The sequence below is a fragment of the Symsagittifera roscoffensis genome, chromosome 9, assembly GCF_963678635.1.
Source record: "Symsagittifera roscoffensis chromosome 9, txSymRosc1.1, whole genome shotgun sequence".
Lineage (NCBI taxonomy): Eukaryota > Metazoa > Xenacoelomorpha > Acoela > Convolutidae > Symsagittifera > Symsagittifera roscoffensis.
In genome coordinates this window covers 40,867,829-40,894,829 of record NC_087070.1, presented here as the reverse complement: position 1 = coordinate 40,894,829, position 27,001 = coordinate 40,867,829, and the positions used below count along the sequence as shown (strand labels likewise).

Here is a 27,001-nt window from a genome sequence, read left to right as displayed (position 1 = left end):
TTGCTTTCTTCAGAATAGAGCACAAAACAATTTTTCGATTTCTCTAATACTTTCGTTGTTGGTCTTGGCATAGACTGTTTTATATTTTCCCCACATTTGAATTTGTTTTTTTGATGATAGTAATAACCCCCTTACTTGGCAACTCCCAATCTTGGCTTACCTCCTGCGTTCACATTTCTGTTTGATTCCCCCACAGTTATTGGCTCCTGACACAGTTTCTTCTCCTGTGATGAGAATGCCTCAGTGTTTTCCTGTCTTCTGCATTGTGTGCATTCTATTTTCACCGTATTGCTCTCTTCAGAATAGAGCACAAAACATATTTTCGATTTCTATAATACTTTCGATTTCTGGTCTTGGCATAGACTGTTTTATGTTTTCCCCATATTTGAGGTTGTTCCTTTGATGATAGTAATAACCCCCTTACTTGGCAACTCCAAATCTTGGCTTACCTCCTGCGTTCACATTTTTGTTTGATTCCCCCACAGTTATTGGCTCCTGACACAGTTTCTTCTCCTTTGATGAGAATGCCTCAGTGTTTTCCTGTCTTCTGCATTGTGTGCATTCTATTCTCACCGTATTGCTTTCTTCAGAATAGAGCACAAAACATATTTTCGATTTCTCTAATACTTTCGATTTCTGGTCTTGGCATAGACTGTTTTATGTTTTCCCCATATTTGAGGTTGTTCCTTTGATGATAGTAATAACCCCCTTACTTGGCAACTCCCAATCTTGGCTTACCTCCTGCGTTCACATTTCTGTTTGATTCCCCCACAGTTATTGGCTCCTGACACAATTTCTTCTCCTTTGATGAGAATGCCTCAGTGTTTTCCTGTCTTCTGCATTGTGTGCATTCTATTCTCACCGTATTGCTCTCTTCAGAATAGAGCACAAAACATATTTTCGATTTCTCTAACACTTTCGATTTCTGGTCTTGGCATAGACTGTTTTATGTTTTCCCCATATTTGAGGTTGTTCCTTTGATGATAGTAATAACCCCCTTACTTGGCAACTCCCAATCTTGGCTTACCTCCTGCGTTCACATTTCTGTTTGATTCCCCCACAGTTATTGGCTCCTGACACAATTTCTTCTCCTTTGATGAGAATGCCTCAGTGTTTTCCTGTCTTCTGCATTTTGTGCATTCTATTCTCACCGTATTGCTCTCTTCAGAATAGAGCACAAAACATATTCGATTTCTCTAATACTTTCGATTTCTGGTTTTGGCATAGACTGTTTTATGTTTTCCCCATATTTGAGGTTGTTCCTTTGATGATAGTAATAACCCCCTTACTTGGCAACTCCAAATCTTGGCTTACCTCCTGCGTTCACATTTCTGTTTGATTCCCCCGCAGTTATTGGCTCCTGACACAGTTTCTTCTCCTTTGATGAGAATGCCTCAGTGTTTTCCTGTCTTCTGCATTGTGTGCATTCTATTCTCACCGTATTGCTCTCTTCAGAATAGAGCACAAAACATATTTTCGATTTCTCTAATACTTTCGATTTCTGGTCTTGGCATAGACTGTTTTATGTTTTCCCCATATTTGAGGTTGTTCCTTTGATGATAGTAATAACCCCCTTACTTGGCAACTCCCAATCTTGGCTTACCTCCTGCGTTCACATTTCTGTTTGATTCCCCCACAGTTATTGGCTCCTGACACAGTTTCTTCTCCTTTGATGAGAATGCCTCAGTGTTTTCCTGTCTTCTGCATTGTGTGCATTCTATTCTCACCGTATTGCTCTCTTCAGAATAGAGCACAAAACATATTTTCGATTTCTCTAATACTTTCGATTTCTGGTCTTGGCATAGACTGTTTTATGTTTTCCCCATATTTGAGGTTGTTCATTTGATGATAGTAATAACCCCCTTACTTGGCAACTCCAAATCTTGGCTTACCTCCTGCGTTCACATTTCTCTTTGATTCCCCCACAGTTATTGGCTCCTGACACAGTTTCTTCTCCTTTGATGAGAATGCCTCAGTGTTTTCCTGTCTTCTGCATTGTGTGCATTCTATTCTCACCGTATTGCTCTCTTAGGAATAGAGCACAAAACATATTTTCGATTTCTCTAATACTTTCGATTTCTGGTCTTGGCATAGACTGTTTTATGTTTTCCCCATATTTGAGGTTGTTCCTTTGATGATAGTAATAACCCCCTTACTTGGCAACTCCCAATCTTGGCTTACCTCCTGCGTTCACATTTCTGTTTGATTCCCCCACAGTTATTGGCTCCTGACACAATTTCTTCTCCTTTGATGAGAATGCCTCAGTGTTTTCCTGTCTTCTGCATTGTGTGCATTCTATTCTCATCGTATTGCTCTCTTCAGAATAGAGCACAAAACATATTTTCGATTTCTCTAATACTTTCGATTTCTGGTCTTGGCATAGACTGTTTTATATTTTCCCCATATTTGAGGTTGTTCCTTTGATGATAGTAATAACCCCTTACTTGGCAACTCCAAATCTTGGCTTACCTCCTGCGTTCACATTTCTGTTTGAGTCTCTACTGTTATCGGCTCCTGACACAGTTTCTTCTCCTTTGATGAGAATGCCACAGTGTTTTCCTGTCTTCTGCATTGTGGGCATTCCATTCTCACCGTACTGCTCTCTTCGGAATAGAGCACAAAACAATTTTTCGATTTCTCTAATACTTTCGATTTCTGGTCTTGGCATAGACTGTTTTATGTTTTCCCCATATTTGAGGTTGTTCATTTGATGATAGTAATAACCCCCTTACTTGGCAACTCCAAATCTTGGCTTACCTCCTGCGTTCACATTTCTCTTTGATTCCCCCACAGTTATTGGCTCCTGACACAGTTTCTTCTCCTTTGATGAGAATGCCTCAGTGTTTTCCTGTCTTCTGCATTGTGTGCATTCTATTCTCACCGTATTGCTCTCTTCAGAATAGAGCACAAAACATATTTTCGATTTCTCTAATACTTTCGATTTCTGGTCTTGGCATAGACTGTTTTATGTTTTCCCCATATTTGGGGTTGTTCCTTTGATGATAGTAATAACCCCCTTACTTGGCAACTCCCAATCTTGACTTACCTCCTGCGTTCACATTTCTGTTTGAGTCTATACTGTTATCGGCTCCTGACACAGTTTCTTCTCCTTTGATGAGAATGCCACAGTGTTTTCCTGTCTTCTGCATTGTGGGCATTCCATTCTCACCGTACTGCTCTCTTCGGAATAGAGCACAAAACAATTTTTCGATTTCTCTAATACTTTCGATTTCTGGTCTTGGCATAGACTGTTTTATGTTTTCCCCATATTTGAGGTTGTTCATTTGATGATAGTAATAACCCCCTTACTTGGCAACTCCAAATCTTGGCTTACCTCCTGCGTTCACATTTCTCTTTGATTCCCCCACAGTTATTGGCTCCTGACACAGTTTCTTCTCCTTTGATGAGAATGCCTCAGTGTTTTCCTGTCTTCTGCATTGTGTGCATTCTATTCTCACCGTATTGCTCTCTTCAGAATAGAGCACAAAACATATTTTCGATTTCTCTAATACTTTCGATTTCTGGTCTTGGCATAGACTGTTTTATGTTTTCCCCATATTTGAGGTTGTTCCTTTGATGATAGTAATAACCCCCTTACTTGGCAACTCCCAATCTTGACTTACCTCCTGCGTTCACATTTCTGTTTGATTCCCCCACAATTATTGGCTCCTGACACAGTTTCTTCTCCTTTGATGAGAATGCCTCAGTGTTTTCCTGTCTTCTGCATTGTGTGCATTCTATTCTCACCGTATTGCTCTCTTCAGAATAGAGCACAAAACATATTTTCGATATCTCTAATACTTTCGATTTCTGGTCTTGGCATAGACTGTTTTATGTTTTCCCCATATTTGAGGTTGTTCCTTTGATGATAGTAATAACCCCCTTACTTGGCAACTCCAAATCTTGGCTACCTCCTGCGTTCACATTTCTGTTTGAGTCTCTACTGTTATCGGCTCCTGACACAGTTTCTTCTCCTTTGATGAGAATGCCACAGTGTTTTCCTGTCTTCTGCATTGTGTGCATTCTATTCTCATCGTATTGCTCTCTTCAGAATAGAGCACAAAACATATTTTCGATTTCTCTAATACTTTCGATTTCTGGTCTTGGCATAGACTGTTTTATGTTTTTCCCATATTTGAGGTTGTTCCTTTGATGATAGTAATAACCCCCTTACTTGGCAACTCCAAATCTTGGCTTACCTCCTGCGTTCACATTTCTGTTTGAGTCTCTACTGTTATCGGCTCCTGACACAGTTTCTTCTCCTTTGATGAGAATGCCACAGTGTTTTCCTGTCTTCTGCATTGTGGGCATTCCATTCTCACCGTACTGCTCTCTTCGGAATAGAGCACAAAACAATTTTTCGATTTCTCTAATACTTTCGATTTCTGGTCTTGGCATAGACTGTTTTATGTTTTCCCCATATTTGAGGTTGTTCATTTGATGATAGTAATAACCCCCTTACTTGGCAACTCCATATCTTGGCTTACCTCCTGCGTTCACATTTCTCTTTGATTCCCCCACAGTTATTGGCTCCTGACACAGTTTCTTCTCCTTTGATGAGAATGCCTCAGTGTTTTCCTGTCTTCTGCATTGTGTGCATTCTATTCTCACCGTATTGCTCTCTTCAGAATAGAGCACAAAACATATTTTCGATTTCTCTAATACTTTCGATTTCTGGTCTTGGCATAGACTGTTTTATGTTTTCCCCATATTTGAGGTTGTTCCTTTGATGATAGTAATAACCCCCTTACTTGGCAACTCCCAATCTTGACTTACCTCCTGCGTTCACATTTCTGTTTGATTCCCCCACAATTATTGGCTCCTGACACAGTTTCTTCTCCTTTGATGAGAATGCCTCAGTGTTTTCCTGTCTTCTGCATTGTGTGCATTCTATTCTCACCGTATTGCTCTCTTCAGAATAGAGCACAAAACATATTTTCGATATCTCTAATACTTTCGATTTCTGGTCTTGGCATAGACTGTTTTATGTTTTCCCCATATTTGAGGTTGTTCCTTTGATGATAGTAATAACCCCCTTACTTGGCAACTCCAAATCTTGGCTACCTCCTGCGTTCACATTTCTGTTTGAGTCTCTACTGTTATCGGCTCCTGACACAGTTTCTTCTCCTTTGATGAGAATGCCACAGTGTTTTCCTGTCTTCTGCATTTTGAGCATTCCATTCTCACCGTACTGCTGTCTTCGGAATAGAGCACAAAACAATTTTTCGATTTCTCTAATACTTTCGATTTCTGGTCTTGGCATAGACTGCTTTATGTTTTCGCCATATTCCTTTTTGTAAACGAGCTCCTTTTTTCTCCTACAACCGCAAGTTTCCATACACAACTGCTTTCGAATTTAATTGTTCATCTTATTAGATATGTAAAAGCTCACACAATTGATTCTTTTTTCGGTCGCAGATCAAACGCCTGCGTCAGATTGCTCAGTGCTCCGAAGAATGATTCCATACTCTCGTTCTTTCTGAACTTTCTTCCAAATATCGCAAATCCCCGTCTTATGACATTTTTTTTCAAGAACGCATCCGATGGCACTTCCACAGCTGTGAAAAGTTAATATCCACAATCTTGTTTTGTGAGTAGTGTTGGTTAAAAACACTCGGCCTTGCATCCACAGGAACAAGATTAAATTTGATTCCAATCTCTTATCCGATTCAGCCCGGGTGCCCCCTCTGCATAGCCCCTTCTCCTCATCTGCTCGCCGGGTTTATTCTTCTCTCCGTTTTGTTTTTGCCGCGTTGTTTCTCCCATTTTTCTTGGTCCTTGACGCCGCATCTTCAGTTTTCTTCAACGTGAGATATGTATTTTCTGCTACAGCATTCTCATCCAAAAGATCTCTTACATCTTTTTGTTTTTTTTTGCTATCACCATTAATTGGGCCCCATCTTCCAAGGTACCGGAGATTCCAGGGGTGGGTCGTTCCCAAAGACGTCTAGGCCGCGATAGCTCGATTCTGTCTGTGACTACGCCATGTGGAAGTATGTGCATCCAGTACTCCCTATCAGTTAACTTTATAACAATACTTGAAAGATTCAACTAAAAATCAACCCGTACACAGTGGCTACTGGCACCAAGTTCAGTTCAGGTTAACAATTAAGTTGGTCCTGATGGTCATCATACATTACAAAATACTGTAAAATAAGTATATCTAATGGTAATGTTACGTATCTACACCACATGAAAAAGAGCCGAATACCCATTTTTGCATCTTGTTTACACCGTTCAGTTTGTATAGATAGTTGCGAAATTTCGGTTTGTCAAAATTAACTGAGAGGAAGAAACTCTCCATTTTGACAATAATTTTACAAGGAACTTCGATGTTTTCGATATCCTTGATACACAACTTCTATCTGACAATATAGCTTTTTTTGAAGACACCACTTGGTAGACAGCGTAGAAAGCTATTTGGTGCTTTTCCAAGATCCAAGGGCCAGGTTTAATTTGGTCTGTTCAGGGGTGCCCAGAAAGTGTCGAGTGAGATGATATTCCTTCTAGACGTGGACTCGCGAGAGTACCGGAGAGGTCAGAAACAGTACGAGTGCTATTTCATAGGTCAGTCAAATCTAACACTCCTTGAATCACCAGTCAATTCTGAAACTCCTCAAATCATCAGTCAATTTCAAAAAGAAAACGGCAAACTTTTATGACAGAAAAAATTTAATGAAAGTAGCGAATATACTGAATTTTTGATTGTTACGAGCAGATACTATTTTACCGGGACGTCCAGTATTTAACCCTGTTTTTCAAAATCTGTCAAATATAACACTTTCGCTGCTATTTTCTTTATATTATTTCTGTCTGTTCAGAATTTTTACGTGTGTTATCAAAATCGTTGCCAACATTTTAACAATCTTTTTTCTTTTTTCGACCGTGAAGAGCATTTAGACTTATTGGATTAGATTAGATCTGACTAACATATAACACATTTGTTGTTCTTTTTCTTTGAAAATATTTCTGTATATTCGTTATGTGTTATCAAAATTCTGGCATAACTAAATTTTAACGTCTTTTTTCGATATTGAAGAGCAATTAGAATTATTTGAGACACTTAAGATCTGACAAACATTAATTGTGCACCTGTTGATTGACAGACCAGAGTCTGGACAACCAGGATGACCCGGAGGAGATCTTCTCCTTCGCAGAGTACTTCATGGCATCACTGTACGAGGGGTGTTTCCTGCGCAAACACGAGGCAGAGGCCTACATGGGACTGTTCTGCTCACGACAACTGCTCGGTATAATACTTTATCTGCTTGAGACTACCCGTCTTTTTTTCCTAAATTGTGTAATTTCGACGATTTAGTGTAATTTGGTGTAATTTCGACGAAGCCAAGACTGCTCGTAATCCGTCTTAGAAAATGAAAAAAAAATCTAAAACTTGAATTTTTTACCTAAAAATTATCCCCCCACACGCCATTTAAAGTAAAAAAGAATAGATTTCGCTCCTTGTAACAAATCAATTATCGCAAATAAGCTTCTTTCAACCAATTTTAACTCTCCGCTTACGCGTTAATAGCGCAAAATATATCGCTCGTTAATTGTCCCGAATTGGCCAAAATGGCAAGCTTTAAACCCCCATAACTTTACGAAAAAAAATCGCAGGTGAAATATCTTTTCAAATTTGAGCTCAGGACAACAATACCTTTCAAATGATATAAAAAAATTCCGTCAAAAATGGCTAGTTAAAAAGTCGCAATTTGTCTGAAGAAAAAAAAAACCCACCCCGAGCACAAATATTCCGTTACTTTCGTATCGAAAGTCTGAACAACAATTTGACATTTGATATTAAAGCGCTACAATGGTTACCTTGCAAGAATCTTTCAAGATAATTATAAGTTACCACGATTCTTGCAAGATCTTGTAAGACAACAATTGACCATTGACTAACGGAGTGGAAAAGCCAGTCAGTTCAAGGGGGATTTTAAATTAATTAAATTAGTCAAACTTTTACTCAAGTTATGAGCAATGATAATTAAGCGTGAAGACGCGAAGAAACTGAACTCCTATTTTAAATTTTATTAAAATAACTTTTAAAAATTTAGTCAACTTTGATCGACCCCCCGCAGGACTTCAGGCCAATCTCAGATCCAACATGACGCAAAACAGAAGACTCCCTTTCCAACCCCCCGCTTTTGGCGACTCACTACCCCCTGATGGCAATAGCCGGACTGGAGTTCGCAATAACGAAAGCCGAAAACCAAGAGCAGAAGTTGACGAAGCGATTGAAACGAGTGAACAGATTCGGATAAACCGACAAATCGAGTCCGAAGTTGGGTTTAAGTCACGTGTTCTCAAATCCAGGGGCGGCAACGCAGCCGGGGGGAGCAGACAGGATCCGAGAAGGGGAAACAGGGAGAGCGGAGGACAGCCGTCTAATAGTCGTTTTCTGAATGCATACTCCAGGGTTGAACTGGAGCGACCTCTGAGTCCAGTGTGGAATCACGGGATCACCTACCCAGACAGGGGGAAACCAGTGGTTAATCCGGCAAGGGGGGTGAAAATAAGCTCGGAGGAGCGCGAGGAAGATATAAGGTCAGTGAAAACTTGTTTACTTCATAACTTTTGTCATCAATTGACCATAATTACTTGATGACTCACAGGTTTTGTAAATGCTACGCGGCAGTGTAACGAATTGCATACGTGCCCATGTCCAATGAAAAATCAGTTGAAGGGGGCTTAAGCTTGTAAACTTTTTTGTCGACTTTTTTTAGAGTTTGGCTATTTCCATTTATGGTCAGAGTAAGAAGATGCCAATATCTCCGCAGTTCCATGCAATGCAATGTTTTTGATGAGCTGCTCAATCTATACATTTTTGATGTCATCATCCATGATCTTACTCTTCTTTACTTTCTTCAATTGGCTATCTATCAAGCCCCCCACCCCTCGCCGCCATCACAGCCAATTACTAACGTGTCATTTAAGCATAACGTGAACTCTTTTTTCTTTCCCTTCAAGGCCGGACTCGAAGCAGATAAAGGCGCCCCTGCGAACTCACTTTGAGCGAAACATCTGCCAGCTGGACCATCGCAATCATGAGTTCTTCGAACAAGTTCACAAACTGATCCTTCTAAACCTGATGGACAAATCCACCTCAGATCAGGGTTGTCATGTTTTAAAACCCTGAAATTCAGAAAAACCAGTAAAACCTTAAGCCATCAAAAAATTTGGGGATGGTTTAAGGTTTAGGGCTGAGGATTTTTTTTATTGGGGGGGATCAGCCTTTCATAGTTTGAACCCCTCACATTTTTTTAGTTGGACCAAAATAAACCTTTTTTGAATAAAATGAATTTTTCAAATTCAGGCCAACTTAGATGAGTCAAAATCTTTTAAATAAAAAATGCTTCTGTTATGAAGATTTACTAAACTTCATATTTGTACAGAGATAAGTTTCAAAATTAAAGGGTTTCGGCTCGGAAAACGGTCTGTTATTTGCATCTGAAGAAGTTAAACACACATTTTGTAAATTAAAGTGTTGCTTACTTCAAATTTTGAACAAGAACTCAGCGGAAAATAGGATTACGAGAGCAAACCGTGCACTTGGTACGTACAGTTTTTGATGTGTGTAGGTCGCTTTAATCCAGAGACAAGTCTTTAAAAATGAAGCTAATCGATTCAAACAGTTGAGGGTAAATCTTCTGATTCATCTCTGTTCAATCTCTAAGTTTTCAATACCTTCTTTTAAGTTTTAGAAAACGAATCTCGCACAATTAATGGAAATTGAATTGAAATGAAGTTTATTAATTGAAAATTAGTTAAGAGCCTTTTACTTCTTCAAGTGCTGCGTCTTACCTTCAAAAAAAACTGGGTTTATTATAATTCAGTCTATTGATAAAACCAAACAAAACATTTCTTCCAAGTGTGAAATACTCGAGTACTACGCCCAGAAATGCGCCCAGTGTAAAATACTATAGCAAAAAAATACCCCCCCCCCCCCCCCCCACTAAATCTCCTCTATGACAACCCTGGGCTCTTGTGTTAGGACATGTTGAGTGCCCTGTACAAGATACTGCAGGGCCACGGGTGGAAAGTGTTCTGTGTGATGATGCTCAACTTGGCGATCCAGGAGGCAATCTTCGCCTACAGGGACACGAGAGTGTCAGTTGATGTGATAAATGTGCAGTTCAAAAAGTACAGGGAGGAGTTGAACTTTGTGTTGGGAAGTGACCTTCAGGAGAAATCGAGCGACTACGTCAGTCTCCTTTTGAGGTACGTCTGACATAGAAAAATCCCAAAGCACTAAAAAGACCCTGTTTTGGCCGAAATTTCAGCGCCGCATGCAAAATTTTGAAAAAACAGACAAAAAAGGCGTTTTTAGGCATTTTTTGGAAAATTTTTTACCAAAAAATTGAGTTTTTTCGGCGCGCGCTCCCCCTCAAAATAAGTATATATTGGCGCCAGTGGCGCCTTTAGAAAAAATTTAAGGTCAGTCAGACAAAAATGGGGATATCTCAAAATAGTACAAAGGGGGGCCCGAATTTTTGCCTTTAGGTCGGCAGGGGGTCGAATTGCTGAGAAAAAGCATAAAACCCCAGGCCCCCTCCTCTCCCCCTAAATCCACTACTGGTGTGTCATATAGTCATTAAATTACTTCCCTCTAATTCCTTCAGTTTTAGGTTCTTAAACGCTGTCTACCATCTGCCTATTTCCGGTGCTAATTAGCGTTGGCAGGTACTGGGGCTTTCGGTGCTGTCTGTCACCTTAGGCTGACCTCTAAAAGGGCGCCTTGATTATACTCTGTGAAACTAAGCAAACACACAAAACAAATAAAACAAAACAGATTCCAAAAAACAAATAGGGGAAAGAAATCTGCAGTAAACAATAGTTGTTAATAAATGGAACAATTTAAACGTGAAGCTGAGAAAAGTTAAAATTAAACAAAAGTATGAATTTGAAAGTTTAATTGGAAATACACGAAAAAAATTCCTATTGACAGATCAATCCATTAGTTCTTTTCGAGATTTTTTTTCAATTTTTCATTTATACAAGTTGTATTTGTATATTTACACGCCAGTGTAGTTGTTGATTTTTAACTTATTATGATAGTTCCATTTTGTAGTAGCATGTATGTTTAACCAAGCGGTTATTTTGAGTTTACAAGTTTGTGAAAAAAATGATAAGTTATCGGAGAGAGATACAACTTTCTATCGTTTTTATAATCCATTTAGTGTTGATTTCGTTGAATGACGTCGGCATGAGAATCGATTATATTGACTACACTTTACTCCACGAAAATCCATTAAAGTAGTTCTGTTTTACTTAAATTACAGGCGAATGGTCTAATTGTATCCTGCTGGCGAAACAAACTAACAAATAAAATAATCGCAAGGAAAACCAATCAGTATTTAATAATGGTTTTATCAGGATACCTTTTTTGTTCCGACCATTGAAAATGGGATTGAAGTTTGTAATAGGATGTGTTTTTATTTTGCTTTTGCGCCCTAAATCAGCTACCACAAAGAAATAATCATCGGAATGAGCTGAGTGATATATCAAATTGAAGTCTTTTCAGTTTTGGTTTTCTGAAAATTGTGTTTTCTCCAAAAAAACTTCTCAGTGACGAGAAAAACCGGTTTGGTTTTTTTAAGTTTTCGTCTAATTTCGAGCGAGCATGCTTATAATAGCAGATTTATGAATAATTCAAGCCGTAAAAACTTAGTTTTACTAACCAAAAATGTTTTTTGATTTGATTTTGGCGCCACATTGGGAATTAAAAAATTCAAAGTTTCAAAAAACCTGTGCAAAAAAAATGAAAAACTTTTCCAAATTCGTTTTAACAAATTTTCATTACTTTTTTTGATTTTCTAGTCTTTTTCATTCAAAAAAATTTCTCCAGTTGTACATTTGCTTATTTTACTACAAATTTTTTGCGTGTCCAAGTTCTGTTTTTTCACTCAGATTTTTTTTGATTTTTTTTGTGTTTTGTAAGACTATGGTCAGTGTGATACTCTAGGAACTCTGAGTTTTGTGCAAAATTAATTTTACTATATGTTTGACCCAAAGTTCTCTGAGCTGTAATATCTTCTTAGAGAGATAGCTGCCGAGTTACGCTCTTGCATAACACAACTCTGCCATGTGTACATGGCTGCAAGGTTAGATCTCATTTGACCTTGACCTGAATATATAATACTTTAAATAAAGTTTGATAACATTAATAGCATCAAAGTAACTTTTGGCGCCACAGGGTTTTTTGGGCTGATTTGGCGTCACATTGGGAATCAAAAAATTCAAAATTTCAAAAACCATCTGCAAAAAAATGAAAAAGCTTTTCAAAATCCTTTTAAAACTTTTTCATGACTTTTTCTTCTTTTTGTAGTCACTTTCATTCAAAAACACTTGTCCAGTTGTACATTTGCTTATTTTACTATGATTTTTGAGTGTGCCCAAGTTCTAATTTTTCATTCAGATTTTTTTCGATCACACCACACAGAAAAACTACACTAATTTGAAAAAAATGTTTGTGTTTTTTAAGACTATGGTCGGAACACTCTGTGCTAATTTCACAGTAAATGGTTATCCTTTTTTTAAATTTTGTTTGATATCGAAAATACATTGAAGCTGCGCCAAGAAACTTCAGCTGTTCAACTCAAAATAGGAAGATAACCGAGGCCCCCGTGTAGCAGCAGTTTTTGTTGATAAAATTTTTCAGTTGATAAAGTCAAATCGATTAAGCTCTGAAAGACAAGAATCTTTCAAGTCTAGTAAACTTTAAAAAATGTGGATAAATTTATCTTGCGTTCCTAGATGCAACTATCAGTTAGACCAAATCTCACAGCGTCAAGATGCCCCAACTGTAGACCTCCTGGATGTGGTGCCTCTGTCCATAGAGACCATTGAGACTCTAAGGAGTGTGAACAGTATGGTGGAGGCCCAGCTGATCTGGAGCATGGAGAACATCCAGACTGGCCAGTTTCCCATAGTCATGCAAGCCATAGACAGACTAAGGACTCAGTATCCCAGGTAACAAACAAATACAAACATGAAAGCCCTTCAGCATACGTTCAAGTTTGGTATTTGTTAGATGGTGAACTATATTAAGTTATCACGTTTATCAGGTTTATTCATGTAACAAACCGTCCTTGAGAGCAATTCCTTATTAATATTGTTAAGAGGACTCAGTATCCCAGGTAACAAACAGATTTGAACGAGGTGAACAGTTTCAGAATGAGGTGATCATTTTCAGCCCATTTTAAGAAAATAGCGATCAGCAATGAGCTGCCCGATAGGATTTGATGCCAATTTTGAATATTTACAGACCGATTTTGGCTTGTTTTTCTATACAAAAACATCGCAAACTGAGCTAATTGCGTGAAAATTCCACAAACGATAATGACAAACTCACGCAAACACGCGTCCCGTTGTGTTGAAAGTAAAAAATTGACCAAAATTACTAGTGTGGGGTCTGCTAGCCTTTTTCAGTGCTGTTTTTTTTCGCAAATGGTGTTTGCTGGCCACTTAAGTTTGATTACCACTAATTTGCTGCGTGTTCAACCGTCTCGACCATCAATTTTTTGAAAAAATCTTTATGTAAGTCTCACAAAATGAGACTAACATTTTGCAATGCAATATCATCAAATGAAGTCAATTTGAAAGATATGTCTCGGCTGTTTAGAGACCACGTGATCCCGTCGACGCCTGTCATCCGTCGCGAGAAGGGCCAGAAGTTTGCGCCGAAGAGCAAGTGGCGACCCCCCACACAGCAACGGGCAGACACCTTTGTGCATGGGAATGAACACAGACCAATCATAGATCAGGACGAAATGTTTGTCGTACTCCAGGTAAAGTCACTTGTCGATACCCGCCCCCTTTACTTACACATACAAGTGTTTTTGGGTTATTCATAAAACTTGCGGAACCCATATCTTCCATAGACTTTGCTTTTCTAGGGGCATGACAACCATGCTTCCATGCTTGTAGCTTCAATGTATAAGCATACGCATGGATTATCTGTTTGAAATGAGTCTTAGACTGTTTAAAAAGATGTGTGATTTGTTGTGTTAGGAGGCAGTTGGGAGGAGCACTGCGGGTCCGGATTCTGTCAAACTGGACACAGTCTTTCTGCAGTACTTAGTTGACACCAGAGTAGACCAAGTGTGGAAGGATTACATCACTGACTTGGGTTAGATAAAAGAAAGAACTCTATCCCTTATCATACACCCATAAACCCCATCCTGAAACCCCCCGCCATTGAAAACGTTACTCTAGAGCCCAGACCACTTTTTGATGAGTTTTGGAGGTCGTCTTAGAAAAAGAGGCAGTTATGCAGATATCTAGCATGTTGCGATACGAACTCTTATCGTGTTGAATTTTCCGACCTATAAATTGTCCGAAATTTCAAATTCATTTGACAAACTTAAATTTGCATGAAATCTAAAATTTTTGTCACAGTGTTAAGTTACTTGAGCTAGAGCTTAACACCATTAGAATATAGCCCAAAAGAATAGCCAGCTGATCAATTGTTCTCCGTGTGGGTTGTTTTCAGCATGCAGTGCCACCCTCCCGCCAAACCCTTGGCCCCGCCTGATCACGTGTTTCCGGGAGGCAGCCCTGAAGATGGAGTTGTGGTTCGAGTATGAGGAGGATGTGTTGCAGAGGGTGATAGACGTGAATGCGGGCAAAGTGGCCGACCGGGACAACTTCATCTACAATATCCCCTCAACTAAGATATTCGCCCACAGGACCATCATGCCCATTGTCAGCCCAAAACACGCACAAGTACAAAAACGATACCTTTTATATTCCCCAAATGACTCTTAATAAAAAAAATAGCTGTGGTTTCTGCGATTTTCAGAGGATATATGAAAAGCGATCCAGCCTGTCCTTTTGTTTTTCTATTTCCCAGCATTCCTGACTCAGTTATTTGGTTAAGTGAAGCTGTTGATTTGCGACTCAAGGCCGTTTTTTGCGGCTAGAAGCCGTTTTTATCTTGTCATGATTACCATAAATGCTACCTAAAATAACTTTAACTAGTTTAAATCAAACTAAAACTTGTCAATATGAACTAGTAAGCAAGTTTGAATATGTTTTCTATCATGTAAATTGACCTCTAAAAAGGAGAAGTTTTATTATCAAGTACTAATTTTTTCGCTTATACTTAACCTTCAATTTAGATAATAATGAATTGAGATAATAATGAATAAATCATGTTAATAGATGTTAATATAGATGTCAATATTGAAGGCCACCGGCAGATTTGCCATATTTTCCCCCAAATTTTATCACTGCTGCCTATTTTGACAGGTTGAGTCAAAATTTTCCAAGCCCGGGTTAAACTCTCATTGTCATTGTTTCAGAGAAAAATTATTGCTTGTCATTGCTGGTTCAAGCTCTGATGAGTTACATGTTATTCATGATTAAATCTGAAATATCAATGATGTAGCGTTCGTTGAACATCGCAGGACTGAATTAGCACTGAACCGTTCCTAAATCAGGACTATGTGTTCAGAATCAACGCTTAGCAATTTTAAAATCCATGCTTCTTTTTTCGGAATTTTCAGAATAATGCTTTTTTAATCCACCATTTACAGTTTGCTAGTCACGCACGTTTAGTTTTTTGCTATCCTCGCTTGCTGTGCTGCGAAAAGCTGATAATTTAGGTTTAAAACTAGACAACACTTAAGGATCCTTTTGATTTCTCACCTGCTATTTTTTACTCTTAAAATTTAGCTCACAATGTCCAGTTATGATAAAAATTGCCATTTGAGCTAACGGTTGTCTTTCATAAATAATCTTGTAAATAATGCTTCTAGTTAGACCAACAAATTGTTGCTTATGTATGATGGGGGATGAAAAAAAAGTTAACGTGTTCATAGTTTTTTTTGATAGACACAGTTTGAAAAATTTCGTTGACCATTTTTATGGTGAGCCATTTTGAAATTGTTGCCCTTCCGCAGCCTCAAAATGACATTTGACTCGAAACTTCAGTGATAATTATCACTATTTCAGAAAAAGTCAAATATTTGTAAGACTGATTCAGGCTCTGATTTGCAGCATGTTATCCTTGATCTCGTCTGAGTTTCGGAATCAGCTCTAAACAATTTTTTTTCTACTTTTTCGAAATTTCAGAGTAATACAAAAAAAAAAATTTCCTTTCATGTATCCCTTCCACCATCTCTGGCTCGCTACTCTAAAGTTTTTTTCTTCGCTATCGTTAGGCCCCAAAATAGTTGAACATAAATCATGCTGCTACTATAAATTGAGCCTTAGAACTAAGTTTGATGAAGACTCATTGCTGTTTTTCTCTTATTTTTTGAGGAAGTATCATAACATCACTGGGTTTTCAATGATCCGATGCTGTAAAATTATGTGAATTTTTCATGGTTTGTTTTTGAAAAATTTCAGCACCAAGGAGTCAGTGATGTTTATCGCTGCGTTGAGCATTCAGGCATATGTGGCAAAAATTTTTGAGCATCACAATTTTTGCATTCATCGCATGAGAACGCAGAAATTTTGCAAACAGGTCTAACTGTACGGCATACTCAAGAAAATGGTTGAAAGTAAAAATTAAGTATTATAAAATGAGTAATAGAAACCAAAGCTATGCAGAAACACTGTTGAAATTGAACAGCAAGTAACCAATTTAGGTCTTTTCGGTTATAAGGCCCCAAAAATTTCTAAATTTCAAAATTTCTTAAAGCAAAAAAGAAAGCCCTGAATGTTCCGATTGCCCCATAATCTATATCGAATAATTTTTGGTAAAAAAAATATTTAAAAACAAATTTTTTTTGAAAAAATCAAAGATTAAGTGTAAAAGTTTGAGACGTACAACACTAATACAACCAATTGAAAGCTAGTCTCAATTCACTTTGAAACGTTTTTGTTGTGCGGGATAATTTGCCACGCATTATTAGCTTGCATTGCGCTTTCTGCGTTATGAATAATTTCTTCAAAGCGCGCATAATTTAATCCAGAACATGGCCAGTTTGGCAATTTTCAAACCGCCAGATTTTTACAAAAAATAATCGGAGATAAAACATCTTTTTATATTTGATTTCAGGGAGTCATTTTCTTCAATGGGGTATTTTTTTTGTCAGAAACTATTATTTCGATTGCTGAAAATTGGCTGAAAAAAACACCCCAAGCATAAATATTCCATTTTCTTCGAAATTCGGAACAATAACTGGCCAATATACAGAACACAAAAGAAACGAAATTTTTCAGTCCTAAATTTCTATTGAGAGTATTTCTATTGAGAGTATTTCTATTGCGTGTAATGGGGCGGGCCAAAATTGAGCAATTTCCATCACAAAAATCGGAAATTGATTAAAAATCAAAACAACATCGCGCAAATTTCGCACAATGAGACTTCTAATCAACCCTCAAATTTCGCCTAAAGTCGGTTTCTTTTCAGCAAAATTTTGTGGTCTTAAGCTTGCATGCCCAAAACCATCATCCAAAACCGTATCTTTTTTTTTGTCATGGCTCTCAGAAAACCCGTTCTGACGGCAGCGCCACCTGTCATTTTTTTAAAGAAATTTGTAAATTCATTAGGTGAACTTTTGAAAAATTCCATTTTTTTGAAGACACATAAGCGATGTATTTTTGTCACAGCGTAGTTTAAGGAGCGACTTGAAATTTAGTTGCTCATTTGGTAAAATAGAAATTTTTGCTGTCGATTTTGTGTTTTTTTCGTCTAATGAGCTTTGGAATAAAATTGATTTTCAGTTTTGGTCTCCGCTGGTTTGTTTTTCAACGAAACAGATTTGAGCGTTTTTATCTTTTTTTATCCCCGTTTCTAAACTTTTAAAAAATATCTGTTTTGAGCTGTGTAGCGTAAAAGTCCCACCAACTTTAGCTGAATTGAAAAGAAACATCTAAACAACTTTTCTGCTCCGCAGGCAATTTTTTGAAAAAAAAACAGGCCAAAAAGGCGCTTTTAGGCACTTTTTGCAAAATTTGACCAAAAACTCGCGTTATTTTTGCGCGCGCTCTCAACTCGAATTCAGAACATATTGGCGCCAAAGGCGCCTTTAAAAATATTTTTAGGGTCAGTTAGGTAAAAATGAAAATCTCAAAATAGTACAAAGGGTGGACCCTTTGGGTCGACAGGAGGTCGAATCCCTAAGGGGGAAGAGGGCGTCCGAGTCCCTCCGTCCCCCCCTAAATCCGCAGGTGGAATTTCATATACATAATATGTACTTTTTCACTTATGCTTTTGTTTGTATAGAAAATGATAGACTACGGACAGATGTTCGACAACAAACAGTTTCCCAAGTCGATCGGCCAGTTCAAAATAGCCAGCACTCTGGCTCTGGTCGGCCACACATTCCTGTACGGCAAGGTCACTCCCTACATTGGAGTGCTGGAGCTAGACGAACATGTCATCTTCAAGGTAACGAACAGGCTGTTCCACAAAGTTGGGAGGAAGATTATTATTAAAAAAACAAATGAATCGGATCTACTTAACAATGCCCCCCCCCCGCTTTCAAGAAAGGGGGGCAATTGTTAAAAAGACTAGGTTGTCGAATTTTCGACCAATCAGATTGCAGCCAAAATTCGAATTTTAAATACAAAGCTCTAGTGCTATTTACTGCTTTTATTTATAGGGGTGGCTTTTCTTTAGTCGATATCAGGGTGGGGGGCGATTGTTAAGTAGATCCAAAGAATCATTTCGGGACAATTTGAAAGGAACTAATGTATGCTCGTCTCAATTCGTGTCAAGTTTCAAGCGAGTCTGATTTTAAATTAGTTCGGGTCCATTTCTCCAGCAGTGCATTGTATATGCCCGTTACACGACAACTCGCAACAAAAGAAAAACAACTCGCAAAAAAAGACAACTCGTATAAATTAGCAATTATACGATCTTATGATTTTGCGAGTTGTCTTGTATTGCGAGTGGTCTTTTGTTGCGAGTTGTCGCGGTACCGTCTATGCCATGCGTTCATATAGGCTCATTTTCCTCTTCCCAACCAGCTCCAATTTTTTGTTGTAACGAGTGGTTTTACGAGGTTGGTTATCGATGCCAAACATGTTTGTCATGCCTAATTAGTCTGCAAGTCAATTTTCATATTTTCATAACAATCGCACAATGATGTGATCAACAAATTTACTTGTAAAAATTTGCAGGTGGAGGGGGGGGGAAGAGCCTTCATATATTTTTGGCGCCAATTGCTATTTTTCGTCAACATAGAAAAATTACAACTAGTTGCCAATCAGTAAGTCAATAAAAATTAGAATCAAATGAACATCTCTCGCCCTTATTAGACCAAGTTAAGATCTTCCTCCCCATTTATTGTTTAGAATTAAAATTGGTTAGCACTAGTGCGTCTAAAGTGCTCAATTCCTATTGGCATTGGTTCAAAAATCTTGCTTAGAACCAATTTAACATCCTCCCCCTAAATCGCTTTCAGGGGGGACGATGTTAATTTGAACCAGAAATTGTGCAAAACTGAAATCTTGAAAACGGCTAAGATCAAATTATCATCCTCCCACCTAATTCAACCAAGGTAAGATCCTGCAACCCACACAATTGTTTTGAAATAAAATTGGTTATAGCGCTGTGTATGAAACACTCAATTCCGATAAGTTAAAAGTTTGCTTTTAAAACTAAATTAACATACCCCCTCCCCCACCACCCCCCCCCCCCCCCCCCCCCCTCATACTCATATAAAAATCATTAGGGGGAGGATGTGAATTTGGTCCAGCGGTTACCCGATTGAGATCCTAGAGGGCTGGGGCAATATGTTGCTTGCTTCCAGGGTCCTTCCGGCTGCTGGTTCGAGGCGCTACAACACTACTGTGGACTGATCTGGAACCACTTGTATGATCTGGACACTGCATACAGGACTGTCACTGGCACGTTCATGGGCTATGGCGAAAAGCGCATGAGTTTGGTCGATTCGCTCAGCAAACCGAAAGCGTTCAAAGCCGAACTGGAGTACTACCTGCGTAAAAAGGTCGGAAGACTTCTGATTGTTTTGCTTGTGATGATAAGTAGACAAAGCTATTGGTAGAACAAGCCAAGGACAAAAAAAAACAACATTTTTTAAATTGAACTGAAGGCGAAAGATTGCTCTTCTGTTAGCTATGGATAGATTCATGAATTTTGAGTGTTCAAAGATCCGATAGAGCGAATATTCGAAATAACTCGTCATCACTGGAATTAACAGAAATGAAAGAGATTAAGAAAAAAACTGCTAATAACAGAATCTCATGGTAGGATCTTGGATTTTATCGAGGGGGGGGGGGGCGGATTTTCAAAAAATTTTCGAAACTTTTGTCGACCTTTTTTTTTAAATCGACATAATTGATGAAAATTGCATCACAAATGATTCGCATTCTTGATCAAGCCTGTTTATTTGTTTCTATTTATTTGTTTCTGTTGTTTCTGTAGGAACCGGTCTATATCAAGACATACGTGGTAGAAGATTGGCGATACATTCCGGTAGTGAAGCACCTCAAACTGCACTACGTCAACGAGAATGAAACAGACAGGCACGTTGTTTTAAATTCTCACAAAACCAAATATTCTCGACTTTTAGTCACGGCTTCCCGTCCGAGGTCGTTTTTTTTATGTCAAGTCTTGTGCAATCAAATTTTCTCTATTTTCAGACTGCCTGAAAAAGATTATTTCTTGGCTGTCGTGACTAAATTTCAATAAATTCGATTTTCACTACGACTTTCGCTAGCAAGCAAAAATGCAAAAACCTGACGAAAACGAAACTATGAAAAAACAACTACCATAAATAATGAAATTGAAAAACGCCTGACGAAAGACAAGTAATTAATAGTCATATTAAAGCCCCTTTAGTCGTCATTCAAACAAATTTCCAAAACTTTGAAAAAGTTTCCTCATCGTTGAGAAAAACCGGGTGAAAATTTTGATTTTTGGTCTAATTTTGAGCGAATGAAATAAACCAGCAAGCTTATTTTGTGTTTTGACCAAAAAATTTACCACAAATACTCATAGTAATTAAGAGAATGATAAATCTTATTAAAGCCTTTTCGATCTTGATTCGAACGACAGTAAAAAGTTATCAAAAAATACCCGAGTGTTGAGAAAAACCGGTTTGAAGTTTTTGAGTTTTAGTCTAATTGCGAGCAATTCAAGCCAACAAGAAGGCTTATCATAGAGGGATAAACCTTGACACTTCATTAAAATTTTTCTTTTTAGCGACATTTTTGAAAAAAAAAAATGAAAATCAAAAAACTTAAGCGAAAAAAAAACTTTTCTTGAAGTTTTTTCTAGTCATTTTTCCCAAAAAACCCAGTGCCAGATTCACCTATTTTACTGTGACTAGTGAATATACTTAAATTTCATGTTTTCTGTAGATCCTTTCATCACACCACGCGCAAAACAAAACAATTGTAGTTTGTTCCAACCATTTGAAAATTTGAATTTTATTAGATGTTAAATTTGGGTTTTTGTGCATTTTAAAGCTCCTGGATCTTTGGCGCTTTCTCGCTGGTGCTTGCGAAGTTTCTACTTCGCTTCTGTGTTAAAAGTGCATATGTTTGTTTTTCAATGCATATTTCCGTTTTTTTCTTGCTTTTTTCTTCCAACTATTGAAAATGGGGAGGAACTTTGTGTTCGGGTGCTTTAGTTTTTTTTGTTTTCCACGCAGAAACAGGTACCACAAATAATTATCTAATATGGTCGAAAGATGAGTAATTAATGGTCATATTAAAGCCCTTTTAGTCGTCATTCAAACAAATTTTCAAAACTTTGAAAAAGTTTCCTCATCGTTGAGAAAAACCGGGTGAAAATTTTGATTTTTGGTCTAATTTTGAGCGAATGAAATAAACAAGCAAGCTTATTTTGTGTTTTGACCAAAAAATTTACCACAAATACTCATAGTAATTAAGAGAATGATAAATCCTATTAAAGTCTTTTCGATCTTGATTCGAACGACAGTAAAAAATTATCAAAAAATGCCCGAGTGTTGAGAAAAACCGGTTTGAAGTTTTTGAGTTTTAGTCTAATTGCGAGCAATTCAAGCCAACAAGAAGGCTTATCATAGAGGGATAAACCTTGACACTTCATTTAAATTTTTCTTTTTAGCGACATTTTTGAAATAAAAAATATCAAAATCAAAAAACTTATGCGAAAAAAAAAATTTCTTGAGTTTTTTCTAGTCATTTTTCTGAAAAACCCAGTACCAGATTGACCTATTTCACTGTGACTGGCGAATATACTCAAACTTGAGGTTTTCCGCAGATCCTTTCATCACACCACGCGCAAAACAAAACACTTTTAGTTTAAAAAAAAACATGAAAAAAACTTTTTATGTATTTTTTTTTAAAACTGTCTGGGCTAGTTACACACCAACCAGCTATTTTTGTTTTGTATGTTTTTAATCAATTTTTCACAGACAATTAAATGAATTTTTGGCATTTTCAATACAACATCTCAGTATAAGTAACAATTGAAGCAGCGTTTAATTTTTTGGAAAAGTAAACAGATGGTTTTAATCTGTCGCGAAAGTCTAGAAATGGCCAGTTTCATTTCCAAAAATCTGGACATTTTGCATATTAGTCGCTTCTTCTCCACCTCGATTGCAAAAGTCGCGATGGATGTTTTGCTCGCGAAAGTCAGGAAATGCCATACTTTGGTTGCAAAAGCTGGACATTGACAAAATTTGGTGGCAAAAAATGGGCATGCCGAAAAATTGCCGGTCGTGAGAATCTGGACCTAAGTCGCTGGCCTCAACAAGTGAGGTACAAAAACCTTATACATAAAACGTAAAAGGCTTTTGTAATGACCAAAAAAATGCTTGTCACATGATTCGCATCTATGGCAAATACGTATGTCAAGTTTAAAAATTGCATTGAAACTCTATGGCCAGCATTCTCCGTTTAAGGGAATTGTATGACTAGCATTTTTCCTAAGCTCCATATATATTGAATTGTATTACTCGGAGTATGGAGATCAATGCGGGCTTGCAACTTAGTCAGTTTCCTCGTGTGTAAATTCTCCTCACCCCAAACTACTTCAAATTCTCTTGATCAAACTATAGTTGTCTACGTTAGTAAGGGAATGCAAACCTTGCAAGAATCTTGCAAGTTTTTACATTCCAAACTGTATATGAGAAGAGAATAAAATCTAGTAAGCAATCTTGCAGTTTCGCATTCCGAACAGGTTTGAAGAATGCATTAACTTGTAACAAAATTGCAATAATCTTGCAAGGTTTATATACTATGTTACAGTAAAAATATTCACAAAAAAGAGCCTATGAACGCAGAAAGTTTTGTTAAATTGGGTCTTTTTAGCATTCTGGGAGCGCTCGGGCAATCAATTTGTTCGACCTCAAAATATTAAGATCGAGGACAAAATATTCGAAATTTATTTGAAAATCCGCTTTTGCCTCTCGAGAAAAACCTACATGCGCCACCTTTGTGACAAGACTTTAATTCCAAATGGGGTATTATGTTTCTTGTGTCACATTGTGCGCGTTGGTCATCAATTTTACGAGGGATATTCTACGAGGAATATTCTAGAAGCGAGGAAGTCAAGTTTGCCTCATAATTATTTTCTTGATCTCCCAATTTAAAGCTATTTTCGCAGATATTCTTTTTCGATAATATTATGCGTTTGAATGTTATGTTCAATTCAAACACAAAACATATTTTTAGATTGGTTTATTTTCTTACGTGTAGGGAGTTGTTCTTCGTGTCTGACTGGGCCAATCTGCACACGAACATGTTCTGGCTGCGAGCCAAAGCGGCCTTCCATTTCCAGCAGGCGGGACCCCCTCTCCAGCAGGACCCATGCAACAGACCAAATATCCGCAATGCAGTCAACGACATCAACAAACGCATCCAGAAGGCACATTCAACATCCAAAAATAATTTAATCCCTCCTCAATTTCTGCCCAATTAAGCGCCAATCAGAGCCCCCTCCCTATCCAACCACTCCGTCCGTTGTCGGTACCCCCCCCCCCCCCGGTCCCTACCCTGCTGAATAACAAATCTGTTGTTCCTAACTAGCGATTTTTCCGTGGGTCTATATTTCACAGCACGACTTATTTAGCAGGTTTGTCATATGTCATATTTACAGCAGGTTTGTTTTTAGGCCAAGCGGGAAGTGGACCTGCTTTCGGCCTACCGGTGGCTGTGCACCCGCTCTCTACTCCAGGGCACATTTGATCACGTGGCCAGCTGCTGGAGGATGAGTAATAGCACAGTGGGTATGTTGGAGTACTGCAATGTGCTGAACAAGAGTCTGCAGGAACTGATAATCTACGCCATTGAGTCCCCCTACGAAGAGGAGAAGAGTCCTCTCAAAAGTGTCAGTTTAGGTCAGTCTGTGTAGGGGGGGGGGGAGGGGAGGGTTGGAATGGAGGAGCACTGTGAGTCATTCATTGGATGCCAGTTTTTGGCGACTAGTAATTTAAAAATTTTTTCATTCTTCACAGAAGAAGTTAGTTTAATAACGCACAATTAACTTTCAGTTGTTTCTCGCTTATTTGTTGTTTTGATTTTTTTTGGGAGGGTGGGGGAGGGGGAGGAGGGGCTAACTGAAGGTGAACGTAGGGCTAGGACCAAAATGGACAAATAAAATCCTTAAAAACGGTTCTGATACAATGATTAAATTTGACGCTTTTTCATAGGAAAATACTCAGGTGCAGATTCTTTTGCAAAAAAATTGGTGTCATATGCAAATGAAGAAGAAACAACCAACTGTTTTTGAACTTCAATTTTAAGGGATGATGGGAAATGCATATCGCTACAAAATCAACAAATCGCTGGAGAGAGTCGGAGCTCTGGCCCCTTCCAATCTGGACGAACTGACTCAGGAGAAACTGCGAGAGTGCATGGAGTGGGACGAAATATCCAAAAATGTCTTCCTCAAAATCGAGGACCGCTCGCTGGAAATCCTTCGCGAAGTGTTCGACCTAACCCAGGGTGTTATTGTAGCAGTAGCTTATGATATAAACTCAATCTGTGAGAAGTCGGGAAAAGCGTTGAAAAGTGTTAAATTGAGAAAGAACCCGCATGTTGTGATGGACGAAATCACAATGGAGATGAGAGGGGGAGGGAGTGGCAAGAAAAAAGTGGATCTCTGGAATAGTCAGCAGATGAATGCTACAGTTATGAACACAGGGGGGCAAAAAGCGGAGACTGTTAGCAGTGCAGGGGGAGATTCAACCTCGAAACGGAGCAATAGACCTAAATATGCAACACACCCATACATACAGCCCAAAGACCCTTTCCCAACGTTATGAAACTCTTCAATGATTTCAAGGATTGAACTAAATTGAATTGGATTTAAATATTTGATTTCTCCTTCGTTTTTCAGTCGCGTAACATGATGTACCTCAAAACGCTTTAAACTTCTAGAGCAATTTATGATTGATAAATTTTTGACAAATTAACACAATTTGACAGAACTCGATAGGTAAATTTTATATTTTGCTGGGAAATCTGAAATATGACTACCATTTAAGAAACTGGAAGTCCTTCACGTTTTTCGTTATTCTCACATTTTACACTTTTGCTGGTCGATAGTGGAGTTTATCTTCCTTTAACAAAGAAAACGAACTGAAATTAAAAAGAACTTTTAGCAATTTTTTTTCTAACAAAAAACAATGGCGCGTATAAAACCAGGAAACCATGAATTATATATATTTACCCTTGAAAAAACTACAGAAATAAACCACCCGGCAATTAAGCTGACAAAAATTGGGACGAAATCAATAAAGTCGCCCATAAATCAATTTATATCAAACGTTTTTCAGCTGCATAACCAGTATTACTTCGTTAGCTCTAGACCAGCTGTTGAATTACAGCCGCTAAACATGCAACTTCAACTAAAAATTGAGATCTTAAAATTTGGAGATCTTGTAAACAAAGTTGTTTACAAGCAAAAAGGCTTGTACTCGATTGTAATATCCTTGATTATCACAAGGGTAATACATCAAGAATAACACGGAAAATGTAAGACGACTATCTTTTAAATGGTAGAAAAATCTTTCTTTGCTTCAAAAAGTGATCGAAACAAAACAGTTTAAAAAATCAAAACTTAACAGACAAAATGAACGAAATCAGGAAAACCGAAAGAAGCAGACTGTAAATTATGGTTTATTTATGGTATATCACATACAAACTCTTCAAACTTCAAGGCAATTATGATGGGTCTTTTTCATTTAGAGTTTTCCCATTTGGAGAAAATTGCATCAATTGAACATAGCTAATTGTAAGAGACAATAAATGAAAAGAAACAGAAAAAATGAACTAGTTTTTCATGGAAAAACTTAACTTTCAAAGAAACAACTATATGGCCTTTAAGTCATTAAATTTCAAGAACAAACTATTTTTGACACGGTTATGATACAACTAAGTCAGTTTGAGAAAACAGGACTTAAGTTTTTATTTCTCTGGTAAAACATGTTAATTGAAATCTTTTTTTTTTCTAGAATAGAAGTCGATCTCGTTATTCTCTATTTTTCAACTGATACTGTTCGATAGTGAAGAAACCAAAGTCAACCCAATAAAAAAAAACAAATTTTCCTTCGAAAAAACTATCACAATCTATATAGCCTTCACTATGTTCACCGACTTCTAATATTTTTTGTCATTCTTTTTGGAAAAAATGAAAACCACCAGATTTGAAATTACAAGCCAATCACGTTTTTTTTCTTACCTTCCAATTTTTGCTGTTCGATAGTGTGGAATGCTTTTTTAAGGCAAAATAAATGAAACTTAAAATAAATCAATTGACATGGTGAAAAAACAAAGCGAGCGTGAAAAAAATGTGAATACTTTTTCCTCAAAAAAAAACAAAAAAAATCAATACGACCTACGCAAGTTGACAATCAGTTCGTTCTTTTACACTTAAAAATTAGATTTTTCTACGGCAAAAATAAGCCAAAAGCACCCAACTGGGCTCGAGCCTTAACGTTTTATCTTTATAAACCAGGAAATTAGCTGTGGGATGTTAACAGAATCAGACGCTTGAAATTACATTGGCCATAACTAATTCTATGAAAGCAAGCTGTTTTTTTTCACTCGCTGGCGTACATGTGTGCAGTCTTTTTTTTCTGGAAAGTGC

The 27,001-nt window shown here is 37.7% G+C and overlaps 1 protein-coding gene across 1 annotated transcript in view; it reads left to right on the top strand.

The window, feature by feature from the left end:
- The window catches only part of LOC134854173 (uncharacterized), a 40,712-nt gene extending 15,475 nt beyond the window's left edge, over positions 1-25,237 (top strand). The window contains exons 7-21 of the mRNA XM_063870322.1: positions 6,470-6,567; positions 7,107-7,250; positions 8,058-8,547; positions 8,971-9,116; positions 9,996-10,221; positions 12,757-12,972; positions 13,625-13,790; positions 14,014-14,131; positions 14,495-14,727; positions 18,179-18,343; positions 19,710-19,907; positions 20,345-20,445; positions 23,608-23,776; positions 24,023-24,248; positions 24,655-25,237. Of these exons, the coding sequence (XP_063726392.1) occupies positions 6,470-6,567; positions 7,107-7,250; positions 8,058-8,547; positions 8,971-9,116; positions 9,996-10,221; positions 12,757-12,972; positions 13,625-13,790; positions 14,014-14,131; positions 14,495-14,727; positions 18,179-18,343; positions 19,710-19,907; positions 20,345-20,445; positions 23,608-23,776; positions 24,023-24,248; positions 24,655-25,175 (3,217 nt within the window). The 3' untranslated portion in view covers positions 25,176-25,237. The remainder of the gene's footprint in view (positions 1-6,469; positions 6,568-7,106; positions 7,251-8,057; positions 8,548-8,970; positions 9,117-9,995; positions 10,222-12,756; positions 12,973-13,624; positions 13,791-14,013; positions 14,132-14,494; positions 14,728-18,178; positions 18,344-19,709; positions 19,908-20,344; positions 20,446-23,607; positions 23,777-24,022; positions 24,249-24,654) is intronic.
- Positions 25,238-27,001: the final 1,764 nt, after the last annotated feature.